Raw genomic sequence first — 25,219 nt, forward strand, 5'->3', positions numbered from 1 at the left:
ACATCAGAATCAAAGGAGATAAACGACACAGCTTGTTGAAGAAAGGCTTATTTGGATGGTGGCACGTTGAAGAAAATCTAATACGTTGTAATATTTTATCTACAAAGGAAAGTTTCATTAAAATTTCCTCTACTAAATGAGGTAAAGTATATTACATTAGTGAACATTGTTAAATAAAATCAGGTCTAATGCATAAAATTATTTTTGTTATAACATGAAATAATAAAATTTTCATATCCCTAATTTTCAGGAATATGAGCGGAATTTTATGTATAAGTATCTACTAATAAATAACTTCATTAAGTGGTTATTGAAATGAATTTGAAAAAAGAACATTTTTACCCGAAAAAATCCTTTTAGAAAAATTTCTCTTAAATTGTAAATATATATTGCAATATCCATTGTTATAAAATCAACATCAGCAGAAACAAGAAATCATATTCATACAAAAAAGGTAAACGTTAGAAAAAAATACATAAATTGTTCATACAAGAAGACTAGAAGACTAGACCGTGGATACCGGTGTTGTTTGGTTGTTGGGTTTCAATTAACCGCACATCTCAGGAATGGTCGAACTGGGACTGTACAAGACTACATTTCATTTACACTCATACATATCATCCTCATTCATCCTCTGAAATAATGCCTGACGGTGATTTCCGGAGGCTAAACAGGAAAAAGAAAGAATGCAATTGTTCTTACAAATTCAATAAATCAGGTATTTTAACATAATTTTTATAATAAGAATAAAATAAAGTAATACAAATAACTGTCACTTTTTACTTCCTTGTATGAAGTAAAGGAAGTATTGCAATCGAAAAATTTCGGTTTTCAGATTTCAACGGAAATATCCATTTTGACCATTCCTGAATCCAGTATGACTAGTTTCAGCGTGACTGTACGTACGTATCTCGCATAACTCAAAAACGATTAGCCGTAGGATGTTAAAATTTTGGATTTAGGACTTTTGTAACATTTTGTTGTGAACCTCCCCTTTTGACTGCAATCGACTAGACCAAAAGTGTCCAAAAAAGCCAAAAATCATAAAAATTTGGATTTTAGACTTTTCCTTAAGTGCATTAATAATCTCTCATTGAGAGCTTTTCAACGAAAGATAATAGAAGTCGTAATAGAAGTCATGTGGTGTCCACATCAGATTTTTGTCATATAGTTAGATTAACAATTTATTGACACCGTTAAAAGCAGCGCAATGCCTCAATATGCACTTTTTCTTTTGTTGATATTAGTCTCGATTGTTCCTCTGCAGGATCCAACAGTTGCAGTTGTATTGAATGATACACTCTTACTTGAGACAGTATTTTTCCCTGAGCCCATATCGATTCCATTAAGTTACCTTTTTTTTCCCCCCCTCCCCTACTCTCTCCCCGACCGGATATCCATTTAAGTATACTCAGTCGGGGAGAGTGTCCTTTTACTCTAAGGGAGTGTCCCCCGCCCACCGGTTGTACACCCGGCACGGCAGGTTAGCTCCCGCGGTCTCGGATCTTTAATTTTATTTTATTCGCCTGCCTCTAATCCCCCGCCTCGGAGACGGGGTATGGTTACGCCACCTCCCATCCCCTCAGCAGGGAACCGGGTCTCGGTCATTATGCCTTTGCCTCTAATCAGCGGTACCGCCCCCACTAAGCGCCGAGGCACCCGCAGGAGCGGCACCGCCAACCCGAACTCGGTCTTTTATTTGTCCCACACTTCCCAGGAGTTCCCCCCCTTCTCAGGAACTCGCACACCACGGCGTACGGGCCCTCCACGGAGGGACTGTCCTCCCTACCCTAATTTCACAAACCCCTTCTTCTGTCCTCTTCTTCCTTGGTGCGTAAGATTTCCCCGGCAAACCTACGGAACCAATCCCAGTTATCGTCACTATAGACCATCCAATTTAAGAGGTTTTCAGGTGTAAGTCCGTTGTCCGAAATTTCTCTTCTATTTGGAGCCCATCTTGGGCATACAAACACAGTGTTTTCCGCATCATCAGTCTCTGGGCAGTACACACATTGTGGGGTAGGTCTTTTTCCAATTCTAAACAGATAATGGCCGAACGAGCCATGCCCCGTCAACAGTTGTGTCGTATAAAAATCTACATTACCTATTCTATTACTAGTCCACATATTTATGTTGGGGATTAGTCGCCTGGTCCAATCCCCAACTCTAGAGTGTGCCCATTTATCCTGCCACTCTTGATCAATTAGCCGTTCAACCTCATCTTTGGACATACCCCTATATCTAAATGTTCTTCCTTTAATTTGTAAATCAATGGGTAGAACCTTCGTTAATATACACAACGCGTCGTATGACACTGTTCTGTATCCCCCGGCTACACGCAGTAAAGCAAGCCTGTGTACTCTTTTTAATTTTGTTTTGTTTCTCTGAATATTCATTGTATCTCCCCATATCGGGGCCGCATATAAAATTGCTGACGTGGTAGCCGCAGTTATCAGTCTCCTTATTACCATTTTCGGTGTACCATGGTTCTGGAAAAGAGTCCTCAATGCCTTAATCAAAGGAGTGACCTTCTTACAAATCATCTCTACGTGTTTGCTAAATCTTAGGCTTTTATCCAAAAGAACCCCTAAATACTTTGCTTCTTTGACCTCCTTAATTCTCTCTCCTCTAATGTTTATATTGAGGTTTCTAATAGGTCTTCTACCTGAAAACACCAAACAACAGGATTTGTTAGGGGATATCTGTAGCATGCTTCCTACCACCCATTCATCAATTATTCGTAACGCCTGATTTGGTTTATCCTCTAGGTTATTAACTTCTCTGTCTTCTACTAGGATAGCAATGTCATCAGCATATCCAACAACAAAAACCCCCTCGGGATAATCCAATCTAAAAATTTTGTCATAAAAAATATTCCACGGTATAGGCCCAAGGACTGATCCTTGTGGAACTCCTCCAAATATCTCAAATGTGGATTTTCCTTCTAACGTTTTAACCTCAATGAATCTATGGTAAAGGTATTGATTAATCTGGTTGACTAGATAATCACTTATATTCATGGCTTGTAATGCTGCGATAATGGCTCTCCAAGGAACAGATCCAAAAGCATTTTTTATATCCAACATTATAATAAGTGGGATTTTCCTAGTTCTCCACGTGCCGTTTCTACTATTTAATGCCCAGGTCTTAACTTTGTCGATCGCGTTTATCGTAGACCGGCCTTTTCTAAAACCATATTGCTCCTCATGTAAACAACCTTTTTCCTCGATTTCTTCTCTGAGTCGGTTTCTAGTAATCTTTCGACTACCTTACCCATGTTGTTTATTAGTGTGATTGGTCTGTATCCTACTTGTTCTTGATTTGGTCCTATTTTAGGAATGAAAACAGTTCTGGCTTCTTTCCAACTATTGGGGAAGTTACGGTTTTGTAAGCCATAACTTGCAACATCCACTAATTCCCAGGGTATGATCCTGGAAAGGTCTTTAATGATGGCGGCAGGTATGCCATCCGGTCCTGGACTTTTTTTATTTTTTAATTTCATGATGGCTTCCAAAACCTCCTTTTGAGTGAACCTGCCAGCCTGACACTCAATTACCTCTCTATTGAGATCTTCTATTCTGGGAAATAGCAATTTAACCTGTCGTGCCGACATTTCAGCACTCAATGTCGGCACGTATCTTCCCAGGCGTTTGGTCACGATGCTAAATGCCTTTCCCCAGGGATATACGTTAAGCTCTTCACACAACTCTAGCCATTTCTTTTTTTTAGCTTGTTTGATAAGGAAGTTGAGTATTTTCCTAGGTTGTCTGTATTGCTCTATCGCAAGACGACCTTCTTCTTCCGTTCTATTTCTAGCGCGTAATCTCTGAGCTGCTCTTTTGTATCGTTGCATGATTCTTCTCTGCTCTTGTATCTCTGCAGACCACCAATAAACCGGGTGATATTTATTGTTACTCGGCGGTATTTTAGCTATCTCCTCTTTAATTATATCCTGGAACGCCTAAGGAGTTATTTGTGGACAATTTTTGATTCTGTTTGCTGCGTTGTTGGTAACGCGGTGAATCTGTTGTTCTGTCATTCTACTGAAGATGTTTAACTGTCTTCTTCCTGGTGGGTACTCTCTAAGGGTGACTAAAATGGCCCTATAGTCACTAGCAGTTTCTTCGTTAAGGACCTCAAAGTCGATTGAGTCAGTACGGATCCTACTGTCGATTATAACCAAATCAATTATCGAATTATGTCCTCTTGCGCTATAAGTGGCGGTCCCGTCGTTAATACAATTCGCGCCATTAGCCTCAAGCAGTTCCTCTAGTATTCTTCCTCTAATATTCGTGTAGGCCGCACCAGCTAGCGCTGTCTTACAATTGAAATCGCCTAGGACAAGCGTTCTCTTACAGGAGCGCGTCATGACTTGCTGTAAGTCAAAAAGTCTATTTTTAAAGGCTTCCGTAGTACAATTAGGACTAATGTAAATTCCTATTATTATTATATTGCTTAACTCTACGGCTACCATACCATCACCCCTATGATACAGGTTGTAGTCCACATTGCCAGCAATCCTTCTGATGGCCACATCCCCATTCCTGTCAGTCACCCAATGTCCCCTGGCCGCCAAGTACACATTTACCTTGATGATAAAAAGGTAAGCGTAATACCGAGTACCTGCATTTTACTACTGGTTTACTTTTTGTAAAAATTGTTGTTTTCCTATTAAGTTTTATAACGTCGTACACCTCTAAACTGTAAACGTTATTTTGAGTGAAAGATATATTAATTCTGTTTAATAGCAGAGTCCTTTTATAAAGTCTCTTTTCACATTATAATACCTTTCATCATTGAATAATATTAAGTTGATTTTCGGCAAATTAGTTATTAAATTTTAATTATCCATCTTGAAAACATGTAACTCGTTTCTTAACGAGAATCGCCTGAAATCGAATTGACTTTTACCAAACTAAAAGACCATTTTACTGCCTGTACAAATAATGTAGTTATTACCTTTTTTGGAGACTGGAGGATCCAGTGTCTGAAGATCGACAAATTTTCAATTGACAATGAGATCTTAATATATTAGTCTATAAAAATAAGTCTTACGCTAATGTGATAACTTCTATTTTTCCTTTTTACATATATGTCTTGTTAACACAATATCGGTTATATCTGGCGTTTTCTATACTTTTTTCATTATAAACCAAAATTTGCTAAAATATTTTTTAAGCATTTAAAAGATGTTCCCTCTTAAACTCCATCCATGTCAAGAATAACATAAATATAATATAAAAAAAACCTTCAATAAAAGTAAATACCCCGTCTGTTAATTAGAAAGATAAAGCAACAAGCATAAGATATATTTAGGTACTGCAGTCAGTAGGAGGATACAACATCCTCCAACACACAATTTAATTCCTATCAGTTCCAGCTGGTTTAACAATCAAAATATTAGTAATGAAAAATATTAGGAGTTCGGGGCCACTAGTTCAAATTTTTTCTCAAAATTATTAGGTGAGAGCGGTAGTATTTCGCGAAATTTCAATTAAACAATGAGGATGCGGGATTTTTTGGGAGTTTGGGAGAGGTGTTGTGGCTGGTTGCCTCATGGTCACTTGGGTAGTTTGATGTGCGTGATCCAACTGATACGATGTTATATTATCAACATTGAAAATAGACAAGTTATGGATATTTCGATGAATGGTAACACTAGACCAATTGTAATTGTTGGCTGGATGCTACGATTTATTTCCTTAACATTGTTGAAAACCTAATCTGATCTAAGTTTCGACAACGTTTTTATTCTAGTTCAACTTTTATTGAATATTTTAAAGGTTGGTTATACTGATTCAATTATTTTACCATCCGTTGCATATCTTTGACGAATCGATCATCCGTTCTCACGCCAGTAATTGACCTCACTCAAAATTAAATTGATTTCAATTTGGTGATCGACATACTAAAAATACAAGCACAATTAAACCTGAATGTAATTCTCAGTAAGGGGTATAGAGCGGGATAAAGATCTCGACGAAAAATATAATTGCTCCAGTTTTATTTGTACATCCTTTAAAGCAATTAAATCATCAAGCTACTACAACAGCATATGCAATATTTTACTGTTTTTGTCTCACTGTTGAACAGGTATTTAAGAAATACTGTAGGCCATCTTTGAAACTAGCTATTAATAAATTTTAATAACAACATTTAATTAGAATAATACCCCGATGTTTTAACTTCAATTTCTTTATTGATCTATAAAATTACGTCACAACTTTTGTATTTAAATGTTTGAGTTGCTCCCATGGGGTTCACTAGGTACCTGGACTGTGCGTAATCATACCGAAAAAAGTAGATCATTTCAAGGTAAGAGCATAAGTTAACGTTGAAAAGTTACTTTTAAAGAGCGTTTATTTTTATGAAAACCCTTTGCGCGCACACATATATACAAGTGTGTGTGTATATATATATATATATATATATATATATATATATATATATATATATATACCTATAAAAATTTAATATTTAGGTGTATTTTGAAGGTATTTTATTTTTTAGGTGTATTTTGTCGGACACATGGGTCCAGGAGCAGATGAAAGACAACCAGAAGCTGTTCCGTTGTTCAATGAAAGATTTGCCCGAAGATATCTGCGATTAGTGAGAAAGTATTCTCAAATCATTGTTGGACAGTTTTTTGGTCATTTACATTCAGATACTTTTAGGCTCATTTATAATGAACAAGGTATGTATTGACTTTTGTGATTTTTATTTATATTATTTATTTTATTTATTTTTTTGTATATTGTATACTAATTTTTAAACATTCTAGTTTTAAATATTTTATAGTATAATGATACATTATGTCAGCATATAAGTACAACGATAGTTTGCCGAATGAAGAAGCCAGTCGAAAACCTATTTTATTACTCAATTTCATTATTAGGCGTAACATGGAATACTTCTAGTCCTTAGGAATGGTTAGGACGTTTTCTAGAGGGATTAGTATCTAATGTGTGATAGCCTGTAACTAGCGAATGTCCGAAAAAGTACTCTACAGTTTTAAATTGAGTTTATTACATTTCGATTTATGAATGTATGTGATTTATCCCATGAAAGTAAAGTTTTTTCCTTCTTAATGTAACTTAATATGAGTATCTTCACTCTCTTGTCTAGGTCAAAACGACGTCTGCAAGAGTCAACTTCTGCTGAATTTGATGTGGTAGGAAAATTTGATGTCCATCTTGTAGGAAAATTTTACTTTCCAAATTGATTCTTATTGAAAATATGGCCTTCCTAATTTTTAATCTGGGAAAACAAAAGGTTATTTAATATGTTCAAGTACACTGTTCTCATGTATAAGTATAATAGTCTGCTCATGGAAAAATAGTCCAAATATTTGATTATGCTTGATGCCACACCAGACATTTACTTTCGGACAATTTCGAACGAATTCCACAATTTTATATGAATTTCTGAGCCTTATACTCGACAGTTATGGGAATGTATGATTCCATGAATATGAAATTTTGCTTTATCAGAAAATTATAATGGTCTGTAGTTTTTTCACAAATTGAGCTCTTGTAGCTTGTCGTTAAAATTAAATTTCATGGACTAACTAAAATCTATAAGGACGAAGTTTAAATCATTAGCGTACATCATGGACAGCACTTTTAGGAATCTTTAGTTGACTTAACACTGAACTGAACGTTTCGAAATTCATTGAAAGGACAGCAGAATTCATTCTGTATTTGGAATTTGTTTTAGGCCTACCCGATTAGTGTCCTTTAAAATCGATTCCGGTTTTCGAAAACCGTTTACACCACTTACGTACATACGCTTTTGTCAATGATAAAATTTCTACGATAGATTGAGGTATAATTTTTTTGTACGATACACCATAATTTTGTTTCCGTTAAGCATTAGAAGTACTGTGCTTTTTCTTGTGGTACTATAACCCAGGGGTTCCTCACTTAACTTTTCCAACAGTCTAAGGCAGCTTGTATCTGATGGAGAATGTGTAAACAACAACTTAATTGTTTTTGCCTCAACATTATGAAGTGGTGTGAAGTGGTGTTTCATTGAAACACCACTGAATGCTGCAAAATAAAAGCTACATTCGTTCTTGAAGCATTGGAGTTTTATTAAAAAGAACTCCATTGCATTATACTTGACCCGGTATTATGTTTAACTGTCCTAATAAGTATAAGTGTATAAGTATGATAATACTTAATTAATACTATTATCATACATATACATTTATTAGTTTAGGTTAGCTTTCGTCATAAGGCAATTTTATAAATTTCGGTGACAAATAAGACTACAAAAAATATTACGTACATTGAATTTAATAGGTTTTTCAGAGTTTGCAAAAATAATAAAGTTAGTTATAGCTGTGCTATTAAGTCCTATTTTTAAGGAATTAGTAAATAATTCTAATTACTTCAGAAAGGAATAATTATTATTTATCAGTTGCATAAAGAATATATAATTAACCACAAAACAAAATAATATCACATTGAGAATAAAAATAATACTTTAAAATGTAGTAATTTTGTAAATAATTGTTAGAGAGCGGTCTTCAACGTAACAATACAAGACATTTGCTCTCAGCGTAGTTGTTTAGCAAATCTTGCCAGAGTTTCTATGAAGGCTTACTGAATATTTATAGGGTCATTTTGTAGCTTCTGTTTACAGTTGTTTTCTTGATTTATGTTTTTCATAATTGATATTATCATAATAATGTTGATAAAGTATAAAATAACTTTTAAAGTAACACCTTCTGCATATTTCAATAAAGAAGCTCAATGAAATCTTTCTCATATATATATATATATATATATATATATTTAAGCTGAAACTAGATGTTTATAGAATTGTGCGTAATTAATATGAAAGATTATTATAATAACCAACAGGCGAATCGCGAAAAACGTTAGAAGAATTATACGTATTTTAACTTTATCAGTTTTTTTAATTTTATCGCTCGTTCACAATTCTATTGTTCGATTCAATTAATAGCAAATCCTGGCTTGACAATCCAGAGACGGAAAAACGTCTGCTACAGACAGTAACACAAATAAAACAAGAAATGCCGCTACCTGCTAGCCCTGACTCATCAAAGTTCCATAAGTTATCTCTAAATTTTCTGCTAATAATAATTTGACTCAATCATTTAGTAAATCACTAACTAGAGAGGAAATAAAGAAAATTAGTAATTAGTTATTTTTCAGCAGTCGGTTTAATAGGTAAATCACACAACACTTTTTACGATAGACGAAAGTTGAAAGAAACAGATATGAATAATTTAGAATAACATTTATGGCAAAATGGGAATAACACTAGAATGTAGTTTCATATAGTCAATACGAACAGTTTACACCAATACGTATGGTCAGAACGTGTGGTATACGAACAATTTTCCATTTACCATTAAAAAAATTACAGAAACTATCACTGATTCTTGCATATGAATAGAAATCTGACATCAAATTTAAGGATTACATCAGGATTTAAGTGATATTTATTTTTTTCGATAAAGTTGTTCATAACAATGTCTAGACTTATTTATTCTAACTAATGTAAACTAAGGCAAAATTGATTAATTTGAGATTTTATCAAATTTAGATAACATAATCGAAAGGAATGTCCATGTCTTGAAGAAATCTATATGCAACTTCAACTTGAAAATATATCCAAAAAAAATATATATATTATAAAACTAAACCAATCTTATAAAAAAATCAATTATTCATCATATAGTTTCATTTTTACAGCATAACCGAAAAATATATATATCTTGAAGGAGAAGATAAAAATTCGTTATTTTAAAAAACACAGCTCTTAACTGTAGATATTTGTGTCAAAATACTAAAGGAATTAAATATTTATTTATTTATAAATAAATAATTTGATTCTATGATCAAATATGGATTTTAAATAGCTTATTATAAGTTACATCATTGTAAAATGTGTTTTGTCTTCTTTTATATTGTAAATAATTAATCACTTTCAACTTAAGAAAAATTAATTTTTTTTCAAATTTTGGTAATATAATCGAAAGGAATGTCCATCTTTTCAAGAAATTTATATGCAATTTCAATTTTAAAATAATTTGTATTTCATGTTATCTCAACTCGTTTACATTTATCATTGTATGAATGAAAAAACTAACCTGGAACTTAGAAAGTATTGAGTGCGTTCGGTCGCAAATCCAGCGGAGTGTGTAACCATTTGTCTTGTTACTCCGCTCGTTACGTATATCCCCGATTAGATACAAAGTCAGGTTAGGTAATCCGTGGTCACCAAGGATTTGTATATAATAATATCATTAGTTTGAACATTCACGTAAATTACTAATTTACTTTATTGTTACATCTGCACTCACCCAGACGCAACAGGGAATATCCTGGTATATCTAAGAATTTACACCGTCACATCCTACAAAATGAAATTTTTACCTTTCCGTTTCTTTCTAAAAATATTCAAATATTATGACGATACTTAAATTGTTTTATCTATCCGAATATTAACATTATTTAAATTTTTAAGAAATCAAGGAGAAAAATTGCGTTTTGTATATTCTAAACAAGGATGTAATTGTTATTATTTCTCGTTATGACTTGAATCTTTTTTAACTATCGAAATGTTATCATTTAAGCGTATGTACATTTTTAAATTGTACATTTATAGCTTATGTACATTTTTAAATTATACATTTATAGCTTATATACATTTTTAGAAGTACAAAAATACCATTTAAAATTAATTTTCTTCATTTTTTCTTGATTTCGTTATTCTCCTAAATACAGTAATAAATAACTTTTTACCCCTATTTTCTAGACAGAAACTGTTTGCTACACACGGATAGTGGATAAATTCAATTATTTTTATTAACAACAGCACAGTACAAAGACTTTAAATTCCGGAAAAACTATCTTTCGTGTATATATACAGCAGATGGTAACATCTCTAGTAGAGAAATAGCAAATGTAGATAACACTTCAATCTTGGTCTTTATTATCTGTAAATTAGATACTGAACTGGTCAAATCTGTATAATCGGCTTATATTAAAATAAACAAAGCCATTGGATCAAAAACTTTTTCCCATTAATTAAAATAGAATTCAAAGATAATGAAACTAATAAATTCAGTAGAAAATTCTCTAAAAAATATTTTAAAATATTTCATGCAAATTTTATTTAAAACCCAATTTACTTTAATTTTGTACGTCAACAGATTTTTATGTAATGTAATTTTTTAATGGGTAAATTATAAGATAACAAAAAAATCCAAAATTTGGAAAGAGGGTCAGTTTGAAATTTCATAAAAATATTTCATTTACTTACACTTCAAATCCTTTTATGTTTCATTTTTTCTTTAATTTTTTTATTATAGCTTAGTATTTTCGTTATTAAATAAAAAAGAGTTCAGTTGCAAAGAAAAATTATTAAACTGTTTTGCATAAACCTGTGCAAAAACAAAAAATCAAACTGATAAAATTTCACACAAGTGACTACATTCATAACAGTTATTTTCAGTTATTTAGATTGAAATATATAAGAAAATCTTATTCAGGACAGTACGTAGACAAAATATCACTGGTATAAAGGAAATACTACATAATATTATTATAAAAACTATCATTATTTTTTAATGTAACTAACAATTATATGATAAGATACAATACACATCATTCGCTTTCAGTTTTAAGTATTTTGAAGTGCACTACATTAAAAAATCTTTCATCAGTATCTCCATACTACCAGTTTATCATGACAAAATTCATTAAATGATTTACATGCGTCTTCATTCCTCATACTATCAGCGTGCAATATTTAGATCTGCATCTGGATCACCGTCTGACATAGAGAGTCATGTCTGGGAGAAAAGAACACCGCTTAACATTAAGATCAGGGAGGTGTACTGGTTGCTAAGCAAGAGGTCGCAACTATCATCTAACAAGCAATTGCTGTACTTAGCAGTCCCGAAATAGATTTAGATCCACGGAATTCAACTATAGGGCATGACAACTGAGACGAACATGGAAGTCGTACAACGATTTCCAGGACAAACTATTAAGAAATATAACAGAAACGCCGTGGTTTACGAAAAACAATGAAATCCACGATTATGTGGAATTGTCAATCGTTCGAGAGGAGATACAGCGTTTCGTACAACATACAAATGAAACTGACCAAGCATGTGAACTAGCTCGCGGTTAATCTCCTGGATAACAGCGAGGACGTTAGGCGCTTAAAGCAATTAATTGCATATATTACATCTGCGAGATTTTAGGTGGATCAGCTACCCTAGGGTGTCAAAATTCTTCATTTCATTTCGTCACTTACTTTTATCGGTTCTTTGATTTATTTTATTTTTGCTTAGATATTCTTTGTGTGATTATTAAACTATTTTTGGCTGTTTTCTTTGCGTTTTACCTTCTGAATTTTATCAATGTTCCTTGGACAGGTTTTTGTACGTAGTTCTTTAAATTTATTATATATTTATGTATTCTGTATAAGATATGCGTACATATGCATCCATTCGTATCTATGCATATACAGTTCTTCGAGGGATTCCAATGGAAACCCCTTTCTGCATATCATTTTTTTATTCTAATTTACTTATGATCCTGGTAAACTGGAACTGACTGTAAATTAAACAATTTGGTTAAAATTTCTTATTGCTAAAAGAATTAACGCGACTGGATTTCTAATTAGATAAAGTAGGAAATATCTAAAGTTTTGCATAATCTTTTCCTTATTGTAAAACATTTACTGCATGATTTTCAAATTTATTTCACCGTTTTCGTTTTCATGAATTGAAGTATACTTTTATTTTTTAGATGTTGATTTCATCTACCTCAGAGATAACTTGTTTTATTGCGTTATTTATTAGTTTAATACGTGAAAATTTTAGGTGACATGAAAGTTACCCAACATCCCAAGGGTTATTAATTCTTAATTTTTTTAAGCAATATCCTCTTAAATTGAATTGTTTTCTAAGTTGTTACGAAAAATCCTATATTTATATGTTTCAAGCAATATTTTTAATTTAAAAATTGTTAATACTTAATTTTTTTAATCCTTTCTAAAGATGGTGAAGGGGTCTAACAAATGAAAGTACATTTTTGAATTAAAATTAAGATCGCTATACATTTTATTCATTTATAAAACTTATTTTATAATGTAAATTATCAGAGAATATTGAAAACATATATTTATAAAATGAAAAGAATGAAAATGAGCCAAAATTAAAAATGTTATACAAAAAATATATCTCATCAATTATTTAATTTTTATTTTATTTTACTGAAGTAGATTGTAGAGTGGTAACTTTTTTCAATAGTTTTTACAGATTTTTTACTTAAACTTTATGATAACAAGAGAGTGAACTGCAAATGACCAACAAGCAAACATTTCTTATCAAAAAAGAACAAATTTCTTGATTCAGTTTAAATAAAATTAATCTAGAAGCAAAAAAAAGAGATGCACTAATGAAAGTTAACTAAAAAATATCTGAATTGTTTTTTTGTTTTTTTTTTGTGTTTTTTTTGTTGTTATTAAGTAAGTAACATAAATTAAACAAACAAATTTATAATAATAAATAAGTGAAATATTTTCATTTTATTGAAAGCTTTTCAGGCAAAAAATTGAGAATTCGCTCATATTAAAATATACTTCATGTGTTATTCTTTATCTATTTTCCTAACTTTCTGTTTCTAAACTATTTATCTCTGCTTTAAGATTCCCTTTAAAAAAATATTTGCGTAATATTGTAAGAAAAGAAAGCTATAATGTTTAGCCGCAATATTTAATATTTTATCTATCAAATATATTTATACAGGTTCATTCTCTGATTATAAACGTAGCCAGATTTAATCCAGTAAACTAATAATAACAATAATAATAATAATAATAATAATAATAATAATAATAATTATTATTATATATATATATATATATATATATATACAAAATAGAATTTACAATCGTTTACAATTTTAAAGAAATCGTAAGTAAATATTATCACATACAGTCACATGCAGAAAGATTTCCATCGAAGCTCTTTAAAAATTATATACTAACTCCTATACAGAACATTCGATGTATACACACACACACACACACACACAAAGTTAAGAAGAAGAACACTACCATTGGTAGCTCAACACAAAACAAAAACAATCAAAGAATTAATAATCAACCGAAGCGATGGAGATAAAGCTAAAATTAATAACGAATGAATAATAACAAAAATTGAACAAAGCGAAATAATTATATAATGGGAAACCCTAAGTAGATGCAGCTCCACCTCAAATCACGTAACATCACTTAGGTCCAATGTGTGAAGTCATTTTAGTCTTCTAACGTCTTCACTATTGTCTAGAAGGTTAATACCTTAATAATTCACGTGGTTTTTTAGCCGCAATTTATACGTACCAATTCGGTATATTTCTTCTCGAACATGCGGTATACCCATGTATACTGCATGTATGAGATTCGTGGATCACATTGTTCGTTATGAACCAAGGCGCCTGTATTATGTTCCTCACTAATTTGTTTTGGAATCGCTGTATAATTTCGACGTTGCTGCTGCTTTTTTTTGGTACCCCTAAGTCCAAATCGGTCTCAAAATAGTAATGTGCAACTGCTTGTTATATAGTGACAGATGTGATCTCTTGCTCAGAAATCAGTATATTTAAAAAAAAATTAATATCCAGTAGTTTTTTCTTTCCCCTTACGTAGACCTTCACGTCAGATGACGATCAAGATGGGAGAGAACAAGGTACCGTACGTTTTGTGCGTGCGATATGAACAGTATTAAGAGTATTTTAATATCTCGCTTAAAAAAAAAATATGAAAAAATATTTATTTTAACTAAGTTAAAAAACTGCTTTGCATTTTCCTCAAAATTCTATGTAAGAATATGTAATTATTAAAATATATCTATATTATACTTTCTAATCTTTAAATATATATTTGTTACTACGAATGAAGAGTTATTTAAATAAACAAATTAGTATATAAAATAAACGTTTTCAAGCAACAACTTAAGGTAATACAAAACGGACCGTTTTGAAAGATTGATAATCGTGAATACTATTGTGTATTTACAAAAATAAATGAAATATAAAAATAAATCATGTTACAGAAATACTGTTAAATAAGCGATTTATCATATTCAATACCAAATGGAAATTCATAAAATATATTGGTAAACATTTAATTTTGTTTTTTCATTTTTTTACCCTTTGTGGTGAACCTCCACCCATTTATAATGCAAACTGTGCGCTGTTTCACTTAAACACATTATTCTATTGTGAATATAAAAGCCACTCTAAATTACCGAATGCGCTGTTATTTATTTCTTAAATTATTGCTTTCTGTACAATATGGTGTTGATGATTTCCTTTTGAAAATATTTCATTCAGTTTTATTTACAAAATAACATTTTTTTGTTATTATTATTGAAATTTCTGAATGAATTACATATAATTTTATGTAAATTTTGTATTCACTTATTATTTCAGTTTGTTTGTACAAAAAAAAAAAAGATATAGCAATCGTTCAATATACATCGTTATGATAATTTAATTTTTGGTTTTTATATTTTCATTTGGTATTTTAGAATACTTTTAGATATTTAGGAATATTTTTTATTCAATAATTTAGTCATTGAAATTCTGATAGAATTGAATAATAAAAAATAATATAGTAATATTCTTCTACACTCTACAAAATCACTACATTCTACAGTAAGAGTAGTGATTTTTGATAGCGAAACTGGAATAATTGAAAAAATGGGAAGGCAAAGTGTAGAGTTCTTTGAAATGTGGCGTTATATGAGGATTTAAAAATTAGGTAGGTTACTAGTAGGAATAAAGAATTCTTAAGTCGATTGTAGAAGAATATTTGGCAGAATCAAGTAAAGAGATAGGGTAGGCTTAAAATATTCAGGAGGCATAACACAATCTTTTTCAACATAAAAAATTACTAGGAATGGTTATAATTTAGCTTATTAATGGCTTGATATGATTATGTTCAGGTAGACAACTATGTTTGCTTTATTTTATCACAGCATTTAATTTTTTATTTTTTAAATGTATATGAATCGACCTGTAAGGTCATTAGCCTCGTTACAATGTTTAAAAATATAGTACCAATAAAAATCACCAGTAGGATCGTCAAACGGCAAGATGTATTGACTTTTACATAAGACAGAAATTAAATATAACATTAAATACATTATAATAAAATACACAAACTGCTAGATAATACAAAAAAAGAAACCCTGTGCTCAAGTATATAGAGCCTTCACACAGGGGATTCGCTATCAAACATAACAGAAATCTTTATTTCGCAGAAGCGTTACTACAACTGATTTAGAAATGCGCTGGCATGAAGGTAACCAACTATTGTTACTTCATTACTTTTTTCAAAATCAGCAACAATAAAATTTCTTAATCCATACCTCTTTTTGAGGTTTTTGTACTTTTTATACTCTAAAAGTAGATGCTTAAGAGTTTAGCGGTTTATCACATACACCTCACATTGATCTTTCTTCACCAGTAAGCATATATAAATTTTTAATTCGTGTGTGACCGATTCTGAGTCTTTTCAACGCCACTTACTCCTGGCAAGTCAGTTTTTGCATCGCTTATCTATTTAAAGATAATAATTTTATTGCATTCAGTTTAGTGCTTAATCTTCTCCATTCATTACTGAAAGCGTTTCTAATAATGTTCATTAGATTAGATTTTTGAGTCTGCCACTCGAATATGGGTTATAACCGTATTCTCACAATTTTTTGTCATTCTGGCGGTTTTATTTCCGCTTTCCTAGATACCAGCATGGCCCAGTCTCTGTCTAGAGCAAGAGGCTGAGAATTGGTAATAATAATAATTATTATTATTATTATTACACTTAATTACAATTTACTGCTAACTTTATTTGCCCTTAAAATGTTCTTACAATGATAAAATGGCACATACATTTTCAGCCATTTTATTACTTTGAAGTTCTTTCGTCTAATTAAGTATTCCATTCGGACGAGAAAAGTTTCTTTCAACATTAGAGCTGTTAAGAACTGTATTTTGAATGCCAAGTGACATAACTAAGGGAATCTGACATAAGAAACGTCAGCCCAAGAAATGGCATAGCCATTCATATAAGTAATAATGACTTCAAGCGTAATAAGTAAGTATGGAATGAAGTGGTTCCCATTTCCTTCTTTACTGAACCAAATACTCTATTCCTTATCAGCATTTTCACTGAAATTTGAATAATGTTCATTGCTATACAGAAATTTTTCAATCCGTTCACCATATGAACTGCCTGTATAGTGTACATCATCAATTGCAAAGAAAGCAATTCGTATTAGTATTACTTGTATTTCACATGCTTTACACATGATAGTCCCATCGAGACTGAGAATGATGGTGTAAAGCAACAAATTAATGTACTGTTTTTCTTTGAGAAACAATATATTACGTAGCCTATACTGTTCAACTCAGTTCGGGAACGGCTTTACAAAACAATTTTGAAATAAAATATTATTAAAATTCATTATTTTTAAATATTATTGTAATATTTGTTTTTATTCTGTTTAATTTTCTTTTTTAGGAGAACCGGTATCGTGGATGTTAATGGCACCAGCTGTTACCCCTCGTCAATCAACAAGTGGCGCTATAAATAATCCAGGTCTTAGACTTTACAAGTTCGACACCGATACTGGACAGGTAATTTCTTTAAATTATATATAAATATAATGTATATTAAATTAGTATTCTCATTTGATACATATTGATTTACTTTTTATTTATTCCATAATAATTTTTATTTTAGAACTCTGGTGTTAAATTATTGATACTATTGCTGTAGTTTATTAATTATATTTTGTTTTCAAAAATAACACTAGTCACCAAAAAAAAAATTTCCATGTGTCTGGAATCGTGTATTGTAATTTTAACTAATTTTGTGGTGCGGAATTCAAAATTTTTATCATAATTTTTGTAATATGTCACGTTAATTTAGATACTTACAATTTAGACACGATTTATTTACCAGTAAATTCATAATAACTGTGAAATAAATATTTTAAAATATTATTATTTACGTGTATTCATTTAAAATTTAGTTAAATCAAATAATTTTTTATTTATTCAAACACAAATAAATTGAAATACATAAATAAAATTTTAAAATAACAGTTTCTAGAAGTCCTATCCCAACCCAAAAATCATTCCAAGCGTGAAGTCGGCAGGATTCATTTCCGAGCGCCGGCCCTGTTGCCACGGCCCCAAAGAGCGTGTCTACGGACATTTTAGTGCGAATACTTAGCCTCCGCTGGACAGACCTTACGGAGATGCTCCTCAGCTCCACAATTGAAACATCGCCCCCTACAACACGGCTTCTGAGCCGTGTTGTAGCAAATAAAAACAAGAAAAATCACTTTTTTATTATAATGAATTAATGAAAATATAGCAAAACCGTTATATCTCAGTGAAACACAACACACAATACAGACAAGTGAACTGAATAAGATTTTAGGCTGTGTAGTAGGCAACAACAGATTTCTGTATAATGTCATCATACAGACATGTATATACGTGTCTACTTTTCATGTTGCAGTTTATATATATATTTTTTTTCTTTATTATGCATGTATTCATATTGTTTAGAAGAAAAAAATAGAGAAACTATTCTTAATTGTAATTAGTAGTTGATCAAAATGAATTTATTATAAAAAGTGTTTATATATGTACGATCTACGCAAAATTTTTACATGCTAACATAATTGCAATATTGCATTTGAAATCAGCTCCCAAATTACAGTGAGAATAGTTGTATAATATGTTAAATACAAATTTTGTGTTGACCACTGAATTGAAAATATTTGACAACATTTTAAACAGAAAAGATTGTTTGGTTTTTTATTTTATTTTCAAATTTTTTAGCCTGAGTGTGTGTGTTTATATATATATATATATATATATATATATATATATATATAACGGATTTTGGTTTTATTATCTACTTACAATAAATTGATTTACTATGTATGATTTTGGTTCAGTTGAATATGATACTATTTTTTATGAAAATCTTATGATATATATACTTCAAGTGCATCTGCGAATGTCTGATATAAATTTATGTATTAGCTGAATCTATTGATGTAATTAAAATCAATTGCATTATTTTATGAATTACAAAGCTAATTTGCCATCAATATCGTAGCCTATTAAAAAATGTTAATAAAAATATTTATTTCTGTGAACTATGTGATTGCATAAGGCTAAATTAAACCTAGACTAGTTTTCTAATGCTTTAACTTATACGTGGGTTTCTGTGGTCTTCCTTTTTGGATAAAATAAAAAACTGAACAAATTTCAGCGTAATAGTTTATATATTAGAACACAGTATTGTCAGCCATTACCAAAGATATCTCAGTACTGAAATGTACGCATAGAATCAAATTGCTGCTACTATTGCGCTGATGAGGTAATTAGTACAAGTGGTTGAACAACTCTGGCAGTTGCTTATCCCGTCTGAATAGGATAGTGATTAACTGTGTTAGACGGGTAATAAATGTATAATTCAGTGACATTATCCTATTATGAGGCGGGTGTATGTCAAGAATATTAGTAGTCATAACTTTAGATATGCAAATTAATATGAAATTTTGAAAATAAATTAATTTCATGAAATCAAAAAATAATTTTTTTAATATTTTAATTAAAAGAAATATATAAAAAAATGTATAACAAATAAATATTCAGAATATTACATTTTTAGAATGTACTGTAATGTTATATACACTCATTATTTTTCTTATGACCCAGTTTTTTAATTATTAGCAACAAAACATACAATAATGAGATTTAAAAGGTAATAAAAGATGGTACTGATTTTATACCCCAATTTAAACCTCTCTCGTATTATATAATGTGTCGTTTTGTACATGAAAATATTTTTTTTATGAAATGTGTTGAGATCGTTTACCATCAGCTTACAGGTTAGTTGTGTTTTTCGCGCGATGTATTGATTTCATATATTTGTGATGGTGTACATATATGAAAACATTTTTGAATGAGTAATAAAATATTTCAAAACAAAACCAGTGTTGACCGTCATAAAATTTTATTACCGTAAGCTATGTAAATGAACGTCGAATAAAATGTTATTATTTGTGTTATACCTTTTTTTAACATTATTGTAAGATGTTTTATTTAAATAATAAAAACTTTATTATATTTCCTTGGTTGTATTATTAAAATCCACGCAAACAGAGTTCCTATTTTTCTATAGAGCAGTGATAAATAAATACATTCCGTTTATATTAATATTATTATCATGCTAATAATTTGTCAGTCTTTGATAATCACGTTGGTTTTATTATCTATATAAGATTAATTTAAATTTTATCTACGATTCTCATGAGAGTTGTTGGTATTTATTTTTTTTCATTTTTACTTTCCCAGATATAGCGATGTATACTACTACAGCTATAATGGTAAAATATGTACTACATCGGTCAAAATTATCTAAAAAATTATTCTTTTTTTAAGTTTTGTTTCTTAAATATACATTTTAAAAAATATTTCTATAAAAAAAATTGACAAATAAATTGTAAATAATCTTCGATAAAATGTTTTATTCCATTGCTCCCTAAGTCCAAAAAAAATATTTTTGTCAGGCAGACGTTTTTGCATATGTACTTATGCATGTTCGTACGAACGTGTAGGTATGTTTGTTTGTATTTGGTCTTGCAACACTGGACGCCGTTTACCAATTTTCATCAAACGTGATAGACAGGTTTGTTTCCTCCTATCAGGAGGAATGAATTTATTAAATGTTTTAAAAAATTAGAAAAAGAGATGGGAATGTTTTGGTAGAAATAAAATTTCAGATCTTTACTGGGCACTAGAGCAAAAGCTTTTTCTTAAACAAATTGAACTTATTTTATCACGATCATAAGTTACCCAACATTTTTTATTTAATATTTCCCGTTCCCAAATAATTGGCTTAATGTATCTCTTTTATTAAAAAAAGTAGTTCATGGGAGTTTTTTGTACCTATATTTTCTACAGAAATAGGCGTTCAAACCACTATAACAAATTTTTTGCCAATACTCCTCCGATGGTCTGCGGTAACAAAAAATATTTTCTTAATTAAAAAAGTTTTTTTATTTTATTTTAAGTTTAAACCGTCCTCGCAAGTTACTCATTACATTTAAAAAGTAAAAATCGTAATTTTTTTATTTGCTCTTGCTGTTTAATATTTCTCGAAAAAAATTAGCGAGCAATTTTCATCCCCTTCCTGGAAAATTAAAATGTTTTTTATTTAGAATTATGACTGTATCTTTGTAATCTTTGAACAATTTTAAAAACTTTTTTTTAATTTTTAATTTTCTTAAAACTTAATTTTACCCAAATACTTCCCCTTGAATATGAAAGTCACAAAATGGAAAAAAATCACAATTTCTGATTTCTAATTGTCTATACGTATTTTGTTAAACAATAAAATCACTAAAATATCTTTATATTAGAACACTATACATGTTTCAATTTGTTTTCCAACACTTTTAGCAGCTGATGTATTGAAATGTCCAGTACGTAAGCCGTTATTGCGGTTTTTATTTCGATAATAGTGTGTGGTCTGTTGGAATACTGCTTGATTCGCTGCCCGTAATAGAGAGTCATCTGGGGAGGCAGATCGGGTGATCTTGCAGGTCACAAACCCCTCAAAACGATTGGATCACTAAAGATATTTCGTAAAAACGTCATTGATTTGTTAGCTGTGTGTGCTGTGGCACCATCTTGTTGGAACCAACCGAGATTGATTTCCAATTCTGTTACCAAATAATGAAGTATGTTAAAACAGCACAATAACGATCGCTATTAACTTTATTTAAAAAACGATTGGATCCCAATGCGCTTCCACTCACACCGATCCAGACTCCAATTTTCGCTTTGTGTAAGGATTGTTCGTGAAACCATGTTTCATTTGTAAAAAACGTAATGTTGAGGATACCTACGAAACATTTGGTCAATAAAACGTTTAATCCATTGACAATATTTTAGTCTTTTGACATGGTCTGTAGGTTCCGTTCTTGAACACTGTAGGAGAAAAGTTGTAGTTTTTTCTTAAAGCTTTAAGAAGTACGGTACCAAGTCCGATATCTTTCTGTTGTGATAACTTATTCACTGACTTTGATGGACCTTCAGCCATAGTTTCTGAAATATCAAGCAGCTTCTGTTTGTTTAGTTTAGGTTGTCTTCCGCTTCAATCAGCGTCTGCTGTCCGAAATTTTTCGATAAGAGTTCGAACTTTGTTGTGACAAGGAAGGGGAGTATTTAAAAACGTGTGCTTCACCAAATATGGTTTTGTCACCTTTAATAAACACGTATTCAACGAGAAATTGCGTTCCTCTACCGAAAGAAGCGTTACGTTTCTCGCCACTATTGATTCCGATGAATGAAATAACACGAGACGAAGCACGTTCAATCACAACTCAACAACTGACGAGTTGGTTTTACTGAGTAACGCCCAACGAACCCACAGAACAACCAACCTAACGCCGAAAGAACAGAATCTACTGCATAATTCTCAAGCATATGCACGGCGACTTTTCGAACGCACTGTAATAAAGACAAAAAAAAAAGTTAATAAGATAAAAATTTATTATCATAGATGTTTATTTTGTTTCTTTTGTAATATGGCGAAGAAGTTTAGAGAATTAGTTTAATTTCAAACCTAGTTTTTCTTCTTAAATGTCTGTTAGAAGTTCTGTTTTTTTTCTATTCGTCTTAAATCTTTTAAATTTTATATTTTAGTAATTCATTTGAATTTTGGTATTTTTCGTAACGTCAAATTTCAAAATGTACTCATGTATTAAAAGAGTATTTATTATTATTATTTAACTATCATTATTATTATTTATTTATTTAAATTATTATTTTTTTATTTTCCTATAGTCCTGGTTTCATTGTTTTGACTGTTTCATTCAAATATTTTTATTTTAATCATCCTCCTTTAATTCCCATACCAAATTTTTTCAAGTTGATTGGAGAAATCAAACAAAAGATAAAAGTAAACTTAAAAATAATATAATTTATCCAAATTAAAACTCATCTGATACACACACGCACACACAATTTTATCAAATATGTGTCTTTTTTCTTTCTAATGTGTAGTTGCAATCTGTTCAACTAGTGAACAATAAGCAACCCTCTTGCGGACCAATGAAATGAGGATATTATGCGACATGCAAACGAGGTGTAGTCTTGTAGAGATTATTACCGACCATTCCTTAGGCGCATATATATTTTAAGTGTAATTGTTTTTTATTTCTAATAAACGATAAGAATTTTCATCAAACTGTTTTGATAGGATTTTTTGAAGGATGATCAGTTCACCACATAAATATGTTAAAACTTGTACGTCTGAATATGGAATTAAGACTTTATAGTGTATGAAAAATGACTCGAAATGAACCGGTCAGGTTTAATTAATACATGTTACTCGATTAATTTATATATATCTTCCTAAAAGTAGCTTCTTCATCACATTTATCATTATGCTTCTTCAAAATTTATGGTTTCTGATTCCGAAATACGTACTGCATTAAAAAAATTGATGAATATAGTTTTTTCACAGATTTAAAATTGTGCAATTTTGAATGCCTTTTCTCTTACGTGTGTTGTTTCTTTCCTATCTCCAAATTGCACAGTTTTCAATTTTCAGACATAGCCACAAAGTAACACATTATTGTAACTGGATTTTTCGATTGTTCGAAAATTTATTGTAACATTTTCTCTCAATCGTGATTAACTTTACCGCCTGAATCGTTTATTATACAATGATTTTTTTAATTTTATCAGCTTTTATGGATTGAGTTTGATTAAAATTTCCCTGTTTGGAACTTTCATTTACAATAATTTTATTAAAAAAATTAATTTTCTCAGTCAATAATTATGCATCGGTTTATTAAAAGGAAAGACAATAATCACTTATTAAAAATGTTATTTTATTAGCATAGCCAAAATTCATTAGTTAAAATATAATAAATAAGTACTAGTCATATCTAGCATTATGCTTTCAAATAAGGGATATGTATCTATTTATATTAATCTAATACTATTTATATCAACATAAATTGATTTTCTATCTATATATTTCTATCTATATTATCTATTTATTTATATTAATGTAATACTTGACGTCAAGAGTGAAACTTGTGTTTCTTCCTTGGAATAACAAACATAGCCTACTTTGCATAATATTTCTCTTATGATGAATGAATAGATCAATTTCCTTGTCAATTCAATTTATCTCTCGATATGGTCCTTAGATGAAACATAATTTTTACTTTATTATCAGCGTGTTATGTAAGAAATTTTTCATGTAGTAGTTCCTATGTAAAGAAATAAAAATTAAATAAAATTGTGTTGCTGAAGTATACTGGGGAATCTGGATCAATAAAAAGAGTATGATACATAAATCATCGACTAAAGAGAAAATTTTGTAATAAATATAATTAAATCTAGATTTTCTAGAATGATTGGAATATAACAGATAATATTTTTCCGTATTTTCTTCCGAGAATATAGCTAAAACAGTTTTTATTTATTAACCCTTTTTTTTGAAAAAATATTTTTAAAAAATGAATTTTTGCTAGCCATATCAAGTTTCATTTTTTAAGTATATGTTAGCAGAGTTAACGTCCAAGCCGAATGGAACAGGTCAATAGTGGATTCAATACCATGTGTATATTCTTTTACAACCAATATTAGACCTTATTATTTATGAAAAAAGAGGTTTTATTTAAAACTCCACTAGTATTATAAAAAAAGATGTATTTTAATTATTTTTTTAAAACAAAAATGTAAATAGTTTCCATCAATACGCATACATAATTTTTCTCGGATGCTAATTTGAAATCGAACGCATATATAAAAAATATTATTAATTTATCTACTTTAATGTTCATTGCGTTATCTTTTGTTCTTATTGTTTTAATGTTCTGTAAATATTTATAAGATTACCAAATATATATAATCGTTCTTACTTTTAAATTATAAATTCGCTCGGCATTTCGTGCGGAGGTCCCGGGTTCGAATTCCTGTCAAATAAGCCATTTTTTCATACGCTTCCAATTTTTACCGGGCTAGTGACCGTAGCTGTTTATGCCCGCTATTTCATAACAAAAAAACAAAAATTATAATTCCAAATTATACTAATATAAAATTATTTGCGATTG

At 30.4% G+C, this 25,219-nt stretch overlaps 1 protein-coding gene across 1 annotated transcript in view; it reads left to right on the plus strand.

Annotated features, from left to right (window-relative positions):
* The window catches only part of LOC142321000 (acid sphingomyelinase-like phosphodiesterase 3b), a 1,240,094-nt gene that overhangs the window by 1,189,292 nt on the left and 25,583 nt on the right, over window positions 1-25,219 (plus strand). Inside the window, exons 8-9 of the mRNA XM_075358994.1 lie at window positions 6,511-6,694; window positions 17,578-17,693. Of these exons, the coding sequence (XP_075215109.1) occupies window positions 6,511-6,694; window positions 17,578-17,693 (300 nt within the window). The remainder of the gene's footprint in view (window positions 1-6,510; window positions 6,695-17,577; window positions 17,694-25,219) is intronic.

This window comes from Lycorma delicatula, chromosome 3 (assembly GCF_047948215.1).
Source record: "Lycorma delicatula isolate Av1 chromosome 3, ASM4794821v1, whole genome shotgun sequence".
Lineage (NCBI taxonomy): Eukaryota > Metazoa > Arthropoda > Insecta > Hemiptera > Fulgoridae > Lycorma > Lycorma delicatula.